The sequence below is a fragment of the Lactuca saligna genome, chromosome 6 (genome assembly GCF_052625555.1).
Source record: "Lactuca saligna cultivar CGN05327 chromosome 6, ASM5262555v1, whole genome shotgun sequence".
Lineage (NCBI taxonomy): Eukaryota > Viridiplantae > Streptophyta > Magnoliopsida > Asterales > Asteraceae > Lactuca > Lactuca saligna.
This window is the reverse complement of record NC_136422.1, coordinates 17,715,992-17,736,143: the sequence shown is the minus strand read 5'-3', so window position 1 is coordinate 17,736,143 and position 20,152 is coordinate 17,715,992. Positions and strand designations below refer to the sequence as shown.

At 37.2% G+C, this 20,152-nt stretch overlaps 3 protein-coding genes across 5 annotated transcripts; 1 reads left to right on the top strand and 2 right to left on the bottom strand.

Annotated features, from left to right (window-relative positions):
• Window positions 1-892: 892 nt before the first annotated feature.
• LOC145001309 (protein NUCLEAR FUSION DEFECTIVE 4-like) lies at window positions 893-3,972 on the top strand. 2 transcript variants are annotated; one of them, XM_078960679.1, is made up of 3 exons: window positions 893-1,373; window positions 1,791-2,662; window positions 3,145-3,972. In XM_078960679.1, exons 1-3 carry the CDS (start codon window positions 1,065-1,067, stop codon window positions 3,593-3,595), a joined length of 1,632 nt encoding a protein of 543 aa, XP_078816805.1. In that variant the 5' UTR covers window positions 893-1,064; the 3' UTR covers window positions 3,596-3,972. The 2 variants fall into 2 exon arrangements, with proteins under 2 accessions (XP_078816805.1, XP_078816806.1); XM_078960680.1 differs by having other exon boundaries at window positions 1,138-1,373; window positions 1,759-2,662.
• Window positions 3,973-5,389: 1,417 nt separating this feature from the next.
• On the bottom strand, window positions 5,390-7,088 carry LOC145001231 (UDP-Glycosyltransferase superfamily protein). The gene has a single exon (XM_078960588.1). It carries the CDS (start codon window positions 7,068-7,070, stop codon window positions 5,535-5,537), a length of 1,536 nt encoding a protein of 511 aa, XP_078816714.1. The 5' UTR covers window positions 7,071-7,088; the 3' UTR covers window positions 5,390-5,534.
• Window positions 7,089-7,784: 696 nt separating this feature from the next.
• On the bottom strand, window positions 7,785-10,266 carry LOC144999891 (growth-regulating factor 3-like). 2 transcript variants are annotated; one of them, XR_013661033.1, is made up of 5 exons: window positions 10,186-10,266; window positions 9,844-10,095; window positions 9,402-9,759; window positions 8,125-8,537; window positions 7,785-7,909 (listed from the first exon to the last, which is right to left on the bottom strand). XR_013661033.1 is itself a non-coding variant. In XM_078959048.1 (4 exons), exons 2-4 carry the CDS (start codon window positions 10,049-10,051, stop codon window positions 8,183-8,185), a joined length of 921 nt encoding a protein of 306 aa, XP_078815174.1. In that variant the 5' UTR covers window positions 10,052-10,095; window positions 10,186-10,266; the 3' UTR covers window positions 7,954-8,182. The 2 variants fall into 2 exon arrangements, 1 of the variants encoding a protein (XP_078815174.1); XM_078959048.1 differs by lacking the exon at window positions 7,785-7,909 and having other exon boundaries at window positions 7,954-8,537.
• Between the last annotated feature and the right edge of the window lie 9,886 nt (window positions 10,267-20,152).

Sequence of the window (20,152 nt, the reverse complement as noted above, 5' to 3'; positions counted from 1 at the left end):
TCACAAATGAACTTGCAACCAACATTAAATACAACGGGTGATGAACTTGGGTTAAACATAGGTTTTACCCATACCAAACCTTGTACCCAACCCACCTAAGATCTACGTGTCAATTGTAGAATCAAGGAAACAAGTCGCAGTCCTTTAAGTTCTAACTTAAACACATTCAGTCCTCCATAAATAATTACATGCACACAAATAAATACAAACCACAAAAACACTACAAAAATACAACATTCTTTTATGATAATCTTGCAGCAATAGCAACCAACTTTAATACTTTCAACACCCCCCCCCCCCCCCCCTCTCAAGATGATCATAAAAGAATTTTAAATTTTTTTATACTTGAAAAAGATCAAATAAATCTAACTCACACAAAAAGTTATGTTCACTCGAAGTCATAAATTTAGTAAAAATATGAGCTCTTTGATTTTCAGAAACTATCTTGACAATTTTTAACATTCTCTTTGACACTTTATCACAAACAAAATTAACATCCACTTCAAAATGTTTAGTTTTTACGGGAATCGAATTTCCAACCACAAATCCCACATGGATATAAAACACAACGCATCAACACTACAAATCTCACATGTATATAAAACATAATGCATCAACCCAAATAGATATCATTGTAACTTGCAAGAATAGGATGATATTGATATGTAACTACTAAGATTTCAAAATTAATAAATTTTATGTATTTTTAGAAAATAAACAGTTAGAAATTAAAAGAATAGTGCGCAAAATATTCTAAAAACAATAATCGTTTTTTTAATTTAATAATATTTTAAAAATATTTTATCATTACTTTATTATGAAGATTAGCCTTTTTTTAATCTGTAGTCTATTCATGTCGTTTTCGGTATGAAGAGAATGAAAAGTGTATATTATCGTCTATAAACGAGGCCACGTAGAGATTCGGAGCAACGCAAATTCTTCAAATCAACCAACATTCCCAGAATTCATTTCCACGACACGAGGGTGGTTACCCTTGCCCCTATCACTCTCATTCTCCGACGTTTCTTTCAATCGGAGTTTTGTTATCGGCGGCGTGAATCGTGATGGCGGGGCAATCCCGTAAATGGATGATTCTGATGGCGACCATATGGATCCAGGCCTTCACCGGTACCAATTTCGACTTCTCGGCTTACTCGTCGGAGCTTAAGAAGGTTCTGGATATTTCTCAGATGGAATTGAACTACCTGGCCACCGCCTCCGACTTAGGGAAAGCGTTTGGGTGGTCGTCGGGACTGGCGCTCATTTATTTGCCGATATGGATGGTGATGTTCATCGCGGCTTTCATGGGGTTATTCGGTTACGGGGTTCAGTGGCTCCTCATTCGTCGTATAATTACTCTCCCTTATTTTCCGGTGAGTTACAATTCCCCCAATTAATTCATCATCATGCATCCATGCACGAATCCATGTCAATTAAACCTACAATCCTAATTCTTCCCCAATATTTTATAATTTTACAACTTAACCCTAATGGTCAATTGCATGGAGTCTCGTCATGAAAGCGACGTCAGGTGCTATCAAGTCGTTCTAGGTTCATGCCATTGACCCTAATTAATGCCTGAAATTTAACAGTTGTCATTGTTTTTCAAAAAATTAAATTGAAACTTATTGATCATATATAACCTACAGCTTATAAGTTTAACTCGACCATGAGAAATGATGCTCAATCAATTTCTTACGATCTTTTTTTTTTCTCATCGGCTGATCACAATGTTGAATATCGCCTTGGTAAATTCAGTTCTAAGGGACTTCATTTACCATCGATTGCAGGTATTTCTACTGTGCTTATTGGCAGGATGTAGCATCACCTGGTTCAATACATTTTGCTTTGTCCTATGCACCCAAAACTTCCCCACAAATCGACCTCTAGCCATCTCTCTCACTGTAAGCTTCAATGGCGTAAGTGCAGCTTTATACAACCTCGCAGCCAAAGCCATAGACCCAACCTCCTACTCCCTCTACCTTCTTCTCAACGCCTTCATTCCCCTCTTCACCTCTTTTGCTGCCCTCATCCCAATTCTCAGGCAACCACCACCAAATTCAAACCCAATTTCAACCGAAACACTACGCCATGATCGAATTATATTCATCATCTTATTCATCTTTGCTGTCATCACAGGTATCTATCTCGTTGCCATCCCTCCAAATCCTGCAAAACTCTTCTTTGCTGGTGCCATCTGCCTCCTTGTCCTCCCCTTAGGAGTCCCGGGAATGGTTTATGCTCGAAGTTGGTTTACACAAAATGTAACCCCGAGAGTTATCAAACGAACAAGCTTCATGCTTGATGATGATGATGATGATGATCTCGGGCTCCGTAAAAAGCTCATCAATGGTGGCCATGATGATGATGATGATGATGATAGAGATGGTAATGGGTGTTGGGAGATAGTAATAATGAGTGACAGATTGGTGTTTCTTGAGGAAGAGCATGATGCGAAGAGGCTCCTATTTAGGATTGATTTTTGGTTGTATTACTTTGCATACTTTTGTGGTGGAACAATCGGGCTAGTGTACAGTAACAATCTAGGCCAGATAGCTCAATCTCTTGGTTTAGCTTCGACTACTTCCACACTCATCACACTCTATTCCTCTTTCTCTTTCTTTGGGCGCTTACTTTCAGCACTTCCAGATTTCTTGAAAGCGTAAGTAGATAAATCTGGCATCTTTTCAAGATGTTTGGCATGATATAAAAAAAATAAAAAATAAAAAAAAAAAAAGGTTTTGGTAAAATCTAGTTGATTAACTATCTAGAAGATATATAAAATGACATAACAGTAAATTTAGAAAAATGCGATTTTATAATTAATTAAATGTATATTTGGAAAAAATTTTAAAAACTCCTAAAAAAAACTAGCTTTTCAAAAAGCTATAGCTTTTAATCTATTTTTTTGGTTGACAAACATGACAATTTAAAAAACCTCGAAAAATAAGCTAGTTTATCAGCTAGTTATGGCGTGCCAAATAGATCCTAAGACTGCCACTGGCACCGGGACAAAAATTGCAATTTTTTATCCTGGACAAAAAGGTGGAGCCGAATATATACTTGCTCTCGGTCTCTCATTTGTGTAAAAGACATAAATGCCCTCTTTGATCATTGAAAAAATATATATACATGTGTATATAGGAAGTTGTATGTGGCAAGGACCGGATGGCTAGCCATAGCACTGGTGCCAACACCATTGGCATTTCTCATGCTGTCGTTGACAGATGCCAAGATAGCGCTTCAAATTGGAACTTGTCTCATTGGTTTAAGTTCGGGTTTCATTTTCTCATCAGCCGTGTCGATTACATCAGAGCTTTTTGGACCTAAAAGTGTTGGTGTTAACCACAACATTCTCATCACAAACATCCCAATTGGTTCACTCTTTTATGGTCTTGTTTCCGCCTTTGTTTATGATGGAAATGTTCTTCTTACAACAGCATCCGTTTGTATGGGAAGAGACTGCTATTTTGGTACGTTTGTTTTGTGGGGTTGTGTTTCGGTTTTGGGTTTGGTTTTAAGTGTGTTGTTGTTTCTAAGAACTCGACATGCTTATGCTGGACTTGAACGTAACCGGATTTCTCTAGTATCATGATCCGCTTACATTTGTTCAGTTTTTACTTTCTTTTTGTATCACTGATACAAAGAGAACCCGATATTTTGCTCACCCCCTGGTGAACTTTCAAGGGAAGGTGCTACAATGGTTGCATTCCCCTTAGGTTCATAAACGAAGAATGTTCATATCATGTTGTATAAATTTTGTGTTTGTAGTATATACTTGTTTCACTGTTTGTTCATGTATGTGGTTCAAGCTTTCTTCAAATCATCTAAACAAACAGGGTGTTTTGTCCAAGGGATTTGAAATTGAATTCCATTCCAATCACGTAGCAAAAGGTACATGATGAGTTGTTGTTAAGGTGCCCCTCAACTGGTTAGTTGAAGTTTTTTTCAGGAAAGAATTGTGAGAGACAATCTGAAGAGTATTTTTCTGTTAAAGTTGTTTTTTTTGTTCAGTTTCAAATTACAAATTGCATTCTAGTTAAAGTGTTAAAGTTGATTGGATTCAGATTACAAATTGCATTCTAATTGGATTCAGATACTTGATGATTGTTGATTTGATGTAATTCCTTTGACATATTGCATTCTATGAACCAAACAACCATTTACTTGCACAATTATCTATACAATCACTCAAAGAATATGGGGAGTTAAAAAAATCAATCGGTGATAACAAATGTAGCAATCAACAAGAACCGAATGGAGAGGGAGTAAAATATTCTTCTTGGTAAAGTTTTTACTTTTCAGGTCCAAACTATAATGATCAAGAGTTGATTGGATAGTTGTTAATTGAATTAGTCTGGAATATGATCGAGTAAAAAACATTTTAAAAGAGGGAGAACCAAGAACCAAATTAGAAACGTCTAAGTTCTAATTTGATTTAGTCAACTCAACATCTAAGACCCAATAAAATGTATATCAAATAACCCCTAATCATAAAAAAAAAAAAAAAAAAAAAAAAAAAAAAAAAAAAAATTAAAAATAATAACAAAAAATATGATATGTAAATGTCAATTTTATCATAGTAAATTAAAATTCATAAAACACTTTTTTTTTGTTTAACTAATATATATATATATATATATATATATATATATATATATATATATATATATATATATATATATATATATATATATATATATATAGATATATTTCTGTTGTAAGCGTTTGTCAAAATTGCAAAAAATCATCCGAATAATACTTTTTTGGTTAAAGTTTTTTTTATTATATATATATATATATATATATATATATATATATATATATATATATATATATATATATATATATATATATATATATATATATATTTCTGTTGTAAGCGTTTGTCAAAATTGCAAAAAATCATCCGAATAATACTTTTTTGGTTAAAGGTTTTTTTTATTATTATTTAATTTCAAACTATAAAAGATTTTGGTTAGTTGAATCGAAAACATTCTATACATAGCGACTTTATAGAATTCAACATTTATATATCAAAATCTTAATGATAAATCTGATTGTTAACCAAAAAAAAATCAAACTACAATTTTTTGCTAATATATATTCCTAATTGTTTGTCAATTTTACGAACAAAACATTATCCAACAAAAGAAAATTGATTTCATTTTCATTTATAATCTTACTAACTAAAACAGAATCCAATTACAAATCTTTTAAGAAATTTCAAATGTCAGCGACACACCTGATTGGATTCAGATTACACATTGCATTAACTGTATTCAGATACTTTACTTGACATATTGCATTCTATTAACTAAACATCTTTTTACTTATGCAATTATTTATACAATCACTCGAAAAATATGGGGAGTTAAAAAAAAATCAATTGATGATAACAAATCTATATATCCCTGAAGCTGTAAGTCCAACTCTCTGTAGAAACACTAGTGTATGAGTATCAGAGTATGTTCCCCGTTTCAATATAACCACCTACGTAATCATCAAGAACCGAAATGGAGATGGAGTATAACCTAAGGGTAAATACAAAAAGTTTCATTCTTTATACAAAGAAATAACCTCTCATACGCTAACGCCATTTTTCTAGCTGTAAACATGGAGGTTGCATATCTCTGGCAAGCCTTCCCTCTCTGAGCAAGCCTCCCCGGACCTTCTGCCACCACCACCTCCAACGCCTCCACCAACGACTCCACATTCGGTGAAAACATAAAACCAAATTCATCATCAACAAGAATCGTCCCTTTGATGCTCGGAAACCGTGATGCCATCACAGGTTTCCCAGCCATCATAGCTTCCATAAGTGTTAGATCAAGCCCTTGTGGCCTAAGTGTCGGGTTCACAAAGATATCAATTCCATTATAGAAGCCTCGAAGCTCGGTTGGGCTCATTGAGCCCAACACTTTGACCTGTGGTCCTAGCTCCATATACCTTTGTTGCCAGGGTCCAGCCCCAGCAACAACCAAGTACACATTTGTGTACTTTTTCATCAGTTTCGCAAAGGCTGCGTACAACAAAGGGTGCCCTTTGTCTTTCACTAGTCTCCCGGCTACCCCAAGGAGCAAACTAGCATTCTTTGGTACCCCAATTTTGGATCTAAATTTCTTCCCCAATTCTGAATCTTCCCGGAAATCGTCCTCGTTAACACCATTCACAATCACATGTACTCGTTTGCTCGGGATTTGGTATACATCTCGCAACATTTCGCCACAACTGTCGCTAATAGCGATGTGGTGTCGGTAATTTCTAAAGAATCGGATTTCATTGAGGACTTTTGGGATCATGACTTGTAAGCTTTCGTTAAAAGAAGGGGACATAGGCTCTTTGGGATTTCGTATAAGATCTTGGTAGATGCTTGATGAGACACTTTCTAAAGCGATCCCATGCCATGACACTGCAAGATTTGGGATACCACGAGCTTTGTAATGAGGTAACGCGACGCTTTCCGTGTGGACCACGTCAAACGGGCGTACCTTGTTTTCCTCCTCGTACTGTTCCATTGCCTTGTTGTACCGCCATTGTCCCGGCTCGTTGCCCTCGTGGAAATGGACGATGAGGGCATTATCGTCTTTTCTCTTGGTGTTGATTAAACTAACGTCTTCATTTGGTGGGGAAGTGAAGATATGGATCTCATGGTTGCGGGTTGCTAAAGCTGTGTATAATGTGAACGCGTGTCGCTCCATTCCTCCCGGAGTTGTTCCGACCGGCCATTTTCTGGTGAAGACGGCTATCTTGAGGGGGACTGGTGGAGGGATGTGGGAGGAGAAACTAAGGTGGTTCCAGGAGAATTCGGCTGAGCGGAGGTCGCCGGAGAAAGAGGTTGAGGTGGTGGAGGCGGTGTTGCAGATGGAGGTGGGAGGGGTGTGGAGGAGGAGGAGGGCTGGGATTGTGAAGAGGAGAACACAGAAAAGGGTGGTGGCTAGGCTGGATTGGATAGAGCAAACAGGCTTCTTGGTTTTGGTGGCCATGGTGGTGGTTTGCGGTGGTGGTGATGGAGATGGAGGTATTGTTCTTTTGATGATGTTTGGTCTGGTTTTTGTAGTTGTGAACATGGTGTGCGTGGGAATATAGATAGTATAGGGATGGGTGGGAAGGTATACACGCACTTAAGCAAGTGCTTTTTGTGCTTTTCCAAGTGCTTTTCTCACGTTTCTTTTGGGAATTTGAATGTGAATTCTTGTGACTCACACAATCTTCTTTCACTCATTATCATGTGTAAATTTTATACCATTTTTTCTATATTATATAATATTATACGCTCATTAGGAACAAATTTTCACAAGGAAACCGATATAACGTTGATAAACAGACGATATAAATTTATCAATGTCTCTCCTATAATCATTTTCAAGTAAAACTTATATTTATTAAATTTTTTAAAAAGAAAATAAAAGGTCAACCATTAACATTGTGAGTTGTGACTTGTGAGTGGTTGCTTGCCTGAAATGAGACCACCCATGGGGCATGTGTAGTGTAGGTGGTAGGAGTGAAATTAGGCACAGATTTTGGGGGCTTTTAATTTATGTAAGCATGAAGAAACTTTTGACTTGTACAAGTCTCACCCTTATACTTTTCAATTTATTTAAATGTATTGTAGTGCGTATTCAACAATTTAAGGAAGGTTACAGAATACAAGCTTATTGCTTGGCCATGAATTAAGCTTAAGCACAAGCACCCCATGCAAATGCAACTGACTTCAATTTTACTCGCCCTTTTTTATAAACTGGTTTCTACTTTTGTAATAAAGTAGAGGAGTAGAGTAGATATAAAGTAAATCAAAATCTTATTATACTTGTGAATTTCGTAATACATATAAATTTGCGAGAACCTGAAACTGATACATGTGTAGATTATACAACACTAGTCATAGCATCTCTTGCACAGCTGGCATCTGCACATATAAATATAAATATAAATATATAATAAGATAATCCATCAATCAAACATAACTTCCCATTTGTTACACGGGTTTGTACTGTGTTTGGCATGCAGTAGATTGGGATTAGGAAAATATCAAGTCAACCGGACATACATAAATTGCAAATTTTTGTCCAACCAAAAAAATGTGAAATAATGTCGAAAAGACGTGAATGCCCTTGTCCTCACCATCAAAAACAGCTGTATGAAAGCACGTTCGCTGTTATTAGGAGAAGCATTTGTTGCATCAAGCATTGAGATTGGACCATGGAATTGGAAGCATTGAATTATCTTGCTCATCATGGTTTACTTGGTCAATTTCACCACCAAAAAAGCAAAAATGTTGTTGACTTTGTTGTTTTGATGATGATGATGATGATGACATGGAAATGGAATTATTAGCATCATCATCGATCATGGACATGGGAATGGGCTCAAAAGTATTGGAGTATGAATCGTTTTGTGGCTCTGACAACAAGGAGGAAGAATTTGTAACAACTTGGCAAGACCAAGAATTGTCTAAATCATCGCTATCACCACACAAATTCGATGTGTAATTTTGATTATCAACATTCACTGTTACTGTTTGTTCTTGAGAATACCTGCATGTTCCATTTTCAAAACAAATAGGAAAGGAATTATTTCTCTCATTTAATTTTAATCAATACGTCAACAACCATCAATGTCTAGAAATCCAATGCTCTCTTATTTGGTATTATGGAAGGAGTAACATAATAATTGAATGGGTCATTAATTTAAATTTCATTATTCAACTATATATTGTTTTTTGTTTCTTATGCATAACTACTACACATCTAACAGAAACTGACAGAAACATACAAAACTACTGTTTTATATAATCAAATTAAGATATACCTCTGTCTCTGCAGTCTGTGCTAACAGAAGTTACATATAAATATATTTATATGTTTGTTTCAGATATATTTTGTATATATTTTCACACATAATCTATGAGATTTTCATTCATCATCTTTTAAAACTTCGTTTACTGAAATATAAAAAACTTTATTTATATTAAAGATTTATATAAATAAAACAAAATTTATAGGCATGAGAAGAAACACTCATTCCTCATGGAATGAAAATCAGCCTAGGAGAAGGAATCACATTCATTCCATTCCTAATTCCATTCCGGTTCTGATCTCTCCATACCAAACACAGCCTAGGAGAAGGAATCACATTCATTCCATTCCTAAGCACAAATGGTTCATGTTTGAGACTACATATAAAAATATAAATAATAACTAACCTCAGTGGGAGAATTTTTTTTTTTTTTTTTTTTGGGTTATAATATTAATAGTACACTACACAGGTCAATATAGTTATGGTGGTTCTGACATGGTTGACCACTTGACCTAACCATATACAAGTATGTTCATAAACAGTTTTTCTTAATGATAAATGCATTAACAGAAATGGACCCAAAATGAAAAGAAATTAAGTACCTAACATCTTTGGTGTTGATCCCATACGGAATAGTATCCAGCTGCAACTTTGATCCATTGATTCCAAAATTATAACTACCTGTCCCCGAATTAGTGGTGATGGGATACAACGATTTTGCAGTTGCAGATACAGTTGCAGTGCTAATAACATTCTGGTAGCTCCCCCCTTTGGCAGTTGATTGAGATTCCACAGGCTTTCTTGAACGATTACGACCACGGTTCATGTGGCGCTCACAGTATTTTGATTCGTGAAAAGCTTCTTTCGAGCACCTCCACTTTTTACCATCTGTCCTCCGGCACCTCCCTGGTTCAGGATCAAACTTTTTCCCGTAGTACAAACTTAAATTCGTATATCCCACTGCAAGTATTTGAATCAACTCAGAAACATATCTCTGTATCTGTGCATCAACAATACATTCCAGAAAACGTTATTCAAACTTACAGGCAGGATGATGGAGCAACTTAGCAGATAGAGCCTCCAAGCTCCGTCTAATCGGCAAAACAAGGTCAGAAGGGACAGGCACCCCCGCCACCAAGTACTTATATATTAAAGCTTGATGCTCCAGCTCCTGCCACTGAACCGCCGTGAATGGCGCCCTGTACCAGTCTCCGCCACCACCACTTATCGCCACTGACTTGCTGCCACTCATCTCCCTCCGCAAACAACTAGTTCCTCGTTTCTTTGTATATTAAACTGCAAGAGATATAAATATAGACAAATTACACATCGTGTTCATAATATATATGAACAGGAATGAGGGTAAAGGTATATAGAAGATTTTACCTCTCAAGGAAAGTATCTAGGGTTTGGTCGTGATGGGGGTTAATAACTGAATACAAACAGGAAATGGAATTTACAAATAGGAGGGCGGTGGAAATTTTACAAAAATGAAGTAAAATGTAAAAGTGAAATATATAAGGTACCCTTAATTTTTAGGGAAATCTCCAGAAAAATCCCAAAATTTTAGTTCAATTTATGAAAAAGTTCCAAAATAAATTTTATTTATAGAAAAGTACAAAATACCAGTTAAAACTTCGAAAAAACCCTTTTCGGCCGGTTTCGCAGATTTTGCCGGTATTTTGTCCTTTTTCGTTAGTTTGCTCAAAATTTTGGGACTTTTCCAAAAATTACATAATAACCAAAATATTGGGACTTTTTTGAAAATTACCATGAAATTAATGGATATTATTATTAACAAATCTTTTATAAATTACATAATAACTAAAATATTGGTGGCCTAAGTACTCCTCTATTGTTTCCTGACCACTCAAACTCTCTATGTTCTTCCTATGCATTGTTGTGCGTATGATGGTGAGATGAAGTTAGTTAGCATTCCTCTAATGTTGGTGTTCTTCGTATGTTGTTTAACCTAACTACCAACCAACATTCATACCTTACATGTTAACAATCATCGGCTAACACACATCTATAAAATGTGAAAAGTGAACCCTGAATGATAATTTATATGGAAACAAGTGAATAGTGATTATCTATTTAAATTGTCATTCAAAGTTTACTTTTCACTCTCGATAGATATGTGTAATTTTATGGTTGTTACCGGGTAATGTTTGGAGGTTAGGTGGTAGTTAGGTTAAAGAACATAATGAAAGATCTATATGTTCCTGTAATGATATCTTCTAATAACACATGATCATATAGCATCATGCTTAATAGCAAGTAGAAACTTATTGATTGTGTATTAATAAATATTATCAACTCTTGTATTGGTCACGCCTAATAGATTACTTCTCACTATGACACCCACAACGATACATATGAAGAACATAAAGACTTTGAAGTGCTCAACAAACAATTGAGAAGTACATAGTCGACCATTCTATTTCTAGAAATTAACAACAAATGTATTTCCTTTGTTTATAATAAAAAAATATTTTTTATGTTTATAAATGATTTGTTAATAATAATATCCATTAATTCCATAGTAATTTTCAAAAAAGTCTCAATATTTTGGTTATCGGGTAATTTTCAGAAAAGTCCTAATATTTTGAGCAAACTAACGAAAAATGACAGAATACCGGCTAAATCTACGAAACCGGCCAAAAAGGGTTTTTTCGAAGTTTTAGCCGGTATTCTGTGCTTTTCTGTAAACAAAAATTAGTTTGGGACTTTTTCATAAATTGGACTAAAATTTTAGGACTTTTCTGGAGATTTCCCTAATTTTTACTTTATAATTAAAAATATATTTATTATCTGTTTTTTATTTATATTTATAATATATAATTTATAGTGTGTATATATATATATATATATATATATATATATATATATATATATATATATATATATTATCATTTACACAAATTTTCACATATTTGTTCTTATGATCTTTAAATCTTCAAGCATCCTTCAAGTGTTTTTTGCTTGAAACTTTTCATCTTCAACCTTCTCTTCTTCAAAAAATCATAGAAGGTGAGTTCATACCTTTACATTTTCATGTTTTATTCAAGTTTTGAGAGGGGGGATACAAGTTGCAACACCAACACATCTTTTAACTCAAACAACAACCTTTGTCAGAAAAGTTATGGTCCATTCACGAACTGTTTTGACCATCTTAAACTTAATATTTTTCAAAACTGTTCAATATGCAAATAGCTCAGGTTTATACCTTTCTAATGACTACTTGCACACGTTCATACGATCTTTCTACAATTTATGGTGATTTTTACAAAATTGTCTATCATTTCAGCAACGATTTCAGACCAGTCTGTGAATATGGACATTTTCACGCTGTTTAGAGACCTATAAAAATCATAATAAAAATTATGAACAAACTAGACACATTTTATAAACTCTCAGAGTTTACGGATCTAGTTTTCGACTTACAATGATTTTTATATGATTTTTCTAAAAACAGTAACATAATTGTTAAAACTAATAAAAACAATATACAAGTTTATTAACACTTTGTAACATGTTGAGCAAAGTGTATAACAATGTTTAGCTACATCTTGATTTTACTTCATGTTAGTTTACCTTCACGAAACAAAATTAGTCATTCATCATAAGGATTTTTCATTCACTACAAACATTTAGGATAAACTATAATAGGTATAGTTTATGGTGCATTAGCACAACGAACATACTAAGGAAGGTTCCATTTGCACTACAACAAGGATTTTCATCTACACTACATATAAACTCGTTGAATCAAATTTGTGAGATGTTACTTCATTGTACTCCTTAGGGTACTGGTTAAAGTCTTGTATTATAACCATAGTCTCCTGTAAGGAGAGCGTGATACTTGTATATAGATCTATATTGGGATTGACAATCCCGCACTTAAGCTGCATGCAACAGCTAGACCGACAGGTCTGGGGTGACAAATGTCAAAATATTCCGACGCCCGAAGTACGTCGTAACAGGCTTACTATGTCAATTGCATGATTATAATAACTCGCATAGGGAAACAATGACACATATAGTTTACGGGAATTCTTACATTTACAAGGGTTTTAATTATTTAAAGTTGCCTACACTATCATGAGTATGGAAAAATACTTGTATATTTTGGTCTTTGGGTTTTAAGACTACAATTCTGAAACATCCCAAAATACGACCCAAAAATTTTTGTTTAATAATTACTAAAAACACCATGATAATATCATAAGGTAAAACTCATACGTCAATATTTAAAAAACAATAGCAAAGTGTTATGAGTAAACTGTATCAATACTGTGTCAAATCCCATCTATGAAAAACTAAAAACAACTCCCAGGACAACTGAAGTTGTGGTGTGTGCGATGCCATCAACCTGAGCTCTTCCATTTGCTTGCGGAAGTACCTGAAACCAAAACTGAAACTGTAAGCACGAAGCTTAGTGAGCTCCCCCAAACTACCACATACCATACAATACATATAAACTCATACTGGGCCTTGCCCACTGCATCGGACCGAAGTCCGGAAACTGCATCGAACCAAAGTCCGGAACTAACCAGGGCCTTGCCCTCTGCATCGGATCGAAATCCAGAACTACTGAGGCCTTGCCTCCTGCATCGGACCAAAGTCTGGAACTAACTGCATCGGACCGGATTCCGGAACTAACTGCATCGGACAGAAGTCCGGAACTACTGAACATAGCGTAACATAAGCATAACAACTAACATGAGCACATAAATGGCATACTACATCGGGCTGTAACCCGTAACACATAACACAGAAATCCTGTCTGAACCACGAAGGCATCAAACATATTAAAATCTGCATCGGACCGAAGTCCGGAAACTACTTCTAGATAAATGGGCCGACATTGTGGCCTTAGACCCGATCCTACTGAAAGGAAACTCACCTCGTGATCTGGCTGCTGAGTGTGTGGCTCTAGAAACTATCTGTTGTTGCTTCGGTATCTCCCCGGCTACAATTCCACAAATATATTCAATCAAATACTAATAACTGCATTGGGGTAAAATGACTCTTTTACCCCTGGCTAAAGTCAACTCTCCTGGTCAAAGTCAACTTTCAGTTGACCTGACTCGCCGAGTTAGGCCGCCAACTCGCCGAGTCTCTACTCTCATTTATCAACCCCGCTCGCTGCTACTCGTCGAGTATGGCATATACTCGACGAGTTCCCATTCTATTCCAACACTCAGGTCATCTGCATCCAACTCACCGCGTTGTATGAACAACCCGACGAGTTGTTCTTGAATCTTAAGAAGATTGCCTTGGACTCGCCGAGTTGTATGAACAACTCGTCGAGTCCTTCCATTACTGAGTCTAACCTCTAACTCACTGAGTCCATTCCACTATTCACTGGTTCCCACTCGGAATCACTTAAAGGGGAAGAATCGGGGACTCGTGACTCGACTCGCCGAGTCCGAAGAACGACTCGCCGAGTCCCATGCATGCAATCACTAAAAACTCGATTCTGCTCAAAACCACTGCATACAATACATAGATCTGAGTTCCTAAGGCTGGTTTACCACGTAAAGTTCCCAACTTTACGTGTACAAATTCATACAGAAGGATATAAAGGCTAAAAAGGCACTTGGAAGAGTAGATCTAGGGCTAACATGCAAAATGGCTCCATAAAGTTAATAGATCTACGTTTTTGGAACTAAAACATGGCTAGATTCGGAAGCTAACCCATCCAACATGGTTTCTCTACTATGAACAAGCTAAAGAATGGGCTAAATATGCTTATAAAGGAGAATCAATCATCAAAACAGGAAGAAACCGATTATTACCTCAAAATACTCTGAAATGGGTGTAAAGACTTGGATATTCTTCTTCTTCTTTGAATCTAGCCTTCTCCTTCTCTTCAAAACTTCAAGATTACACAAAGAATGCTCAAATACTCAATGGAATGATTAGGGTTTGCTAAATGGTGCTTTGAGGGTGAAGGAGACGAGTTTGGGGCTCATAAGATGGTTTAAATAGGGTGCAAACCCGGGGATTTAGGGTTTTTACTTGGCAGGTTGACTCGCCGAGTCCCGAATATGGACTCGCTGAGTCGCCGATCTATTAGCTGATCAAGATCACGACCCTACTCGACGAGTCGGTACATAGACTTGTCGAGTCCCTCTACAAACTTCTAAAATAAATACTATAAAAGATACATACCAGAGACGGGCCGTTACAAATTCATTTTATAAGGAAAATATTGGATTTTATTGAACATACACTACATTTACAAAGAAAGGTTTTCAATTCTACATATAAAAGCTTGTGCACTCACCAACTAAATTGTTGACACTCTTTCAAAATTACTTGTATTCACAGGTAATCAATGAAAACAAATAACTACCAGGTTTTGAGGATGGAACGCTACGACGTTGCACAAACCATTTTATCATTATATTGTAATCGATTTTGAAACATGTAACATATGAAACCGTGTAACTTTCTCGATTATATTTATGATGGTAGCATTTACTTTGATCACCGTGTAACTTGCTCGTCTGTCACACCCCAAAACCAAGAATGGCGGAAACATTCTGGGGCGGAGGACGTCATGTAGAGTATCACAACACAGTAATTGTAAATAAGCAAACAACATCATCCATTGCATTAAATATAAAATTTTAATACAAGCGTGTTCCGTACAGTTTTAGACACCAAAAATATAATGTATATCAAAATAGTATGATGAGTCTTGAATGCGCTCCATCTTCTCAAAAGCTAGCATCGGTACCTGTCTACTGATGACCTGAGAATACAAGTTATTTTGAAAGGAGTTTATCAGCATTAAGCTGGTGAATTCATAAGTATTTTAGTGTCGAGGTTCGTTATCAAAACGTTTTGAACCTGTCGCAAGTATGAGTTGTAAATGTATGTAAGTGTTTGTAAACGTTTGAATCTCTCAGAAAAACCTATATTTTCTGTTTAAAGTAGCCCTCTACCAAGGCTTAACTGTTTGTATGCTCGTTTGATGTAAAAGTGTGTAATTTCCCAAGTGTAACTATCATTTAACAAAATATAGTTTGTACATTTAAGTTTAAGTGAGGTTATCACCAAAATGTAATGGGTAAATTATTGTAGTACGGTAGTTTCGTTTTATATGAACTATTGCGGTACTAACTACCTTAAACCGGGTTTATATTAAGGTATCGTGTGATAAATTGCACCATACTATCGACTGGTAACATCGACAACGTATAGTCGAAAAATAATTTATGACGTTTGGCACCCGTAGACCTGTCGGTCCCACTGTAGCTAACAGCAAGGTGTAGGATAGTCAATCCAGTATAGATCTATACGCAAACTCAACGCTCTCCCTCCAAGAGACTCTGGCTACAACTCGGGTCATGACAATTAAGACATGCTCCCATACAGTGGATCACAATTGTTAACGTATTCGTATATATGTAATATAATATTACTTGTTCTAGTATCGTTGTATATGTTCTCTTAGTAATGAATATTGACTCATGAATGAACTGACTCGTTGATCTAGAAATCGTAGTAGTATGATCCCGTGTTACCCCGATGGTAACTTACTAATGATGTGTTGATAAGCATGAATATGGAAGTACCTTTATGTCTATACACGTATATACGACATATAACTAATATTGAAACGACCCTCGGATAGTCACCCGAAATTCCACCAGACCACATCCAAATCGAGGAAAAGGAAATAGGACAGGTGGCTTTCCTAAGCCCTTTAAACATTTATTATACGGCTATACATATATGGGCAAACAAATTTATAGGTAGTAAAACAAGGTTTACAATAAAGCATTTGGTAAGTAAAAGAGTTTGTAAAACCTTTTGAAGTAAAACAGTTTGAACAATGATAAAATCATTGGTTTCCTAGTTATTAATCACATGTGATTAACACCATCACATGTGATCGAAACAATAACTATAAGTGTTTAACTTGTATCCCCCCATAAAGTATTTAAAACATTTAAAAGCATTTCAAAGGTTGGATAAAGGGGTATGAACTCACTTGGAAATTCGAAGATAGCGAGATCGAAAACCGGGCAGAGTTTCGTCTCGCGAAACGGATTTTTCTCGGGATTCTCGGGAATCTCGGGAGTAAAATCGACCCTCGGGACTTGAGCAAAAAGACCAGAGCTTCGGGTTTGAACGGGCACGAAAATCGAGGCAAGATCGGGAGAGAAAGAGAGGAAATGAACAACATTTTCGGAAAGGCTCGCATCCCTTTTATAGGGGTGCTGAACCGCCTCCGAACGCGGGGCGTACGGGCGTACGCAGCGCGTACCCGTACGTCATCGCTTACGTATTTCGGACGGAGCGGGTCGGACGGGACAGCGGGTCGGATAGCTTCGCATAGGGCGACGCGGACGTTCCGAGGCCGTGCCCTTCGAGTACGCGGTGCGTACCTCGGCCCTAGGCTGATTCCTCTTCGGATAATACCGAATTTTTAATAAAATTTATATATAAATTATTTATCAAACTTCAAAAATTCATATCTCCTTCATATGAACTCCGTTTTCGACGTTCTTTATATCCCCGCGAAGGTGAGACTACGATCTATAACTTTCGTTTAGGTTCCGTTGGCAAATTCCGAAATTATTTTTATTATTTATTTATTAAAATGACGTGATTAAGGAATTTCTTTAAAAATTCATAACTTCTTTATCTGACGTCGGTTTTTACCAGACTTTTTTACCGTTGAAATACCATTGTCGAGACCTTCGATTCTCGTTTAGGTCATTCCGGCCAAATGTCGCTCGATCTCCGTTTCGAGTTTTTAGCCATTTGTTGCTAAGCTGGACTTGAAATATCATAACTTCAATATACGAAGTCGAACTTGGGCGTTCTTTTTACATACGATCATGGTTTGATGATATCTAAACATAGAAGAATTTAAATAGAAACTTTTTGGACATTTCATTATCAAAGTTAATTTTAGTAACTCAAAGATGTTTACAATACTTGACCTATTAGGTCATTACAAAGAGTTGAAATATCGGGTTGTCACATCGTCGAGTTCCATGATTCAGAGAACCTCGAATTCACGACCTGACTCGTCGAGTTACCCTCTAACTCACCGAGTTTCTCCTTATGACAGATCATGACTTTCCATTTGAACTCTCTGAGTCCTTCATTGGACTCGTCGAGTCCTCCCTTTATAGAATCGGGACATTTGCTCATAACTCACTGAGTCCTTCCTAGGACTCGTCGAGTTCTTCAATCTTCCAGTCCAAGAACTATATACAACTTGCTTAGTCATCTCCCAGACTCAATGAGTCCACTCATAACCAAAAAAGGTTGGGGAACCACGACCCGACTCGCCGAGTTGCATGAACAACTCGTCGAGTGCCCCAAATGCCAATTCTATACAGTCGATTTTTGTTGAGTTCAATGCATCCATTATACAGATCTGGGATCATTAGGCTAACATAACACGTAAATTTGCTAAGTTTATGTGCATGCATGGTGTTTTGAAGCTAAAACACCAAAACTAAGCCATAAAGGAGTTCTAATGCATGGGATAGGGCCACAACTCAATAAAGGCGGAAACTTTAAGCTTCTTGAGCTCCAATGTTCCCATATCTGAAGTCATCATTCTAATATGCACTCAAATCCTGAAAGTGACTTTGAAATGGCCCAAAAATGATAATATGCAAGCCCTAAAGAATATCTAAGTGATGGAAAGCCAAGGTATAAGCTTTATACATTAAACAAGCTGGAAATGCAACCCAAGCTCTAGATCTACTGCCTTCTTCTTGAATCTCCAAGCCTTTCCTTCCTTCTCCAAGCTTCAAATCACAAAAATGGCACAAAATAGCTTAAGAACACTCAAAAGTCGATTAGGGTTTCGTGAATAGGGTTTGAAGGTGATGAGGGCTGGAGTGGAGGCCATAAAAGGTGTTTAAATAGGGTGCAAACCCTGAAAATTAAGGTTTCACCTTGGCAACTCTACTCGTCGAGTCGAGGCTTTCGACTCGTCAAGTAGATGTCTTAAGTCCTGTGTCCCGTTCCCATTCTACTCGACGAGTTTGGTCCCCAACTCATCGAGTCCCTATGCAAAAATGAACAACTCAATATAAAAATACATACCAGGATCGGGGTGTTACACTCTTGGGTCAATCATAGAGTGTGGTCGGCTTAATACATAATCCCAATCCAGTCATCCAAAATGCGGGTCCCGACACTCATAAACCCATATATCCAAAATTACGATTTTCTAAACCATAATTAGGGTTTCCAACCCAATTAGGCCCAAAAGCTAAGCCTTTAGATCAATTAGGATTTCATTAGGCCCACTAGGGTTTCATAAGTCGGGCACCACCCACCACCACCTCGGGTAGTGGTGGTCAACAACGACTAACGACGGTTCTCTGCGGCAGCCACCACCTCACGGTGGTGGTTATTGTTCTAGTCCAATTATGTCCAAGCATCACAAAAGCAAACTAATCACGAGCAAAAGCACACCGCCACCCAACACGGTGGCTGGTGGCGGCAGGAGACGGCAGCCGCCACCTCACGATGGTAGTTATGAGTTTTATTGATTATACTAGCATCGATTACAATTTACAATGCAAAATCCCAAATAACATACACACACACTAAGATAAACACACATACATCCACCATTATGGTGGCCGATGGTGGTACATGATGGCAGCCACCACCTCACGGTGGTAGCGGTAGCTTTTTCGTGAACTCTGACCAAACAAAACATCATACACGACATGCATAACAACAGAAGAGACACACATGTGTGTCTTTGCTTGAAAAGCGAACCCAACACCCACCTATGGTGGGTGGCGATGGCAGTGGGCGAAACAACCGACAACAGTGGCGCTTACAATGTTTCACAGTGGCAATAAGAGGCTAGTGTCCAGCGACCGCTTTGTCTTTAATGGGTACGGGCAGCGACGGAGTCTGACCCGAATGGAACGACGTCCTAATGCAAGTTTCTCCCACAGCCACAACGGAATGGAGACATCGAAGTTATCCCGGGTTCTTGACTGTGGTGGTGGCGCTTCGATGGCGACGTAGTGGGTGGCAGAGCAACAACGAACTGATGGAGAAGAAAGGATGAAGCGAACGATAGCAGCACTAGCGACAGAAGGCAGAAAAAGATGATGATGGAGGAGGGTGGCAGCAAACGTCACGAAACCTCATCGATGGTCTTCAACGGAATGAATGCAACGGTGGTTCTCATCTTCGACGTCGGCGATGCAACAACGATATCCGGGGATCATGGTGGCAATACGACGGTTGGAGGAGTGGAGGGATAAGGGTGACGACTGGTGTGTTGCGGCTAGGGTTAGGGTTTGATAACCGGTGGTGCTAGGGTTATATACCCGATATT

Excerpts from the sequence above, each read along its gene's own strand:
- LOC145001309 (XM_078960679.1), top strand. The coding sequence starts at position 1,065 with ATGGCGGGGCAATCCCGTAAATGGATGATTCTGATGGCGACCATATGG. Across the intron at positions 1,374-1,790 it reads TTACTCTCCCTTATTTTCCG|GTATTTCTACTGTGCTTATT; the intron begins GTGAGTTACAAT and ends CATCGATTGCAG. Across the intron at positions 2,663-3,144 it reads CTTCCAGATTTCTTGAAAGC|GAAGTTGTATGTGGCAAGGA; the intron begins GTAAGTAGATAA and ends ATGTGTATATAG.
- LOC145001231 (XM_078960588.1), bottom strand. The coding sequence starts at position 7,070 with ATGTTCACAACTACAAAAACCAGACCAAACATCATCAAAAGAACAATA.
- LOC144999891 (XM_078959048.1), bottom strand. The coding sequence starts at position 10,051 with ATGAGTGGCAGCAAGTCAGTGGCGATAAGTGGTGGTGGCGGAGACTGG. Across the intron at positions 9,760-9,843 it reads GTTGCTCCATCATCCTGCCT|TGGGATATACGAATTTAAGT; the intron begins GTAAGTTTGAAT and ends AAATACTTGCAG. Across the intron at positions 8,538-9,401 it reads ATCAACACCAAAGATGTTAG|GTATTCTCAAGAACAAACAG; the intron begins GTACTTAATTTC and ends TGGAACATGCAG.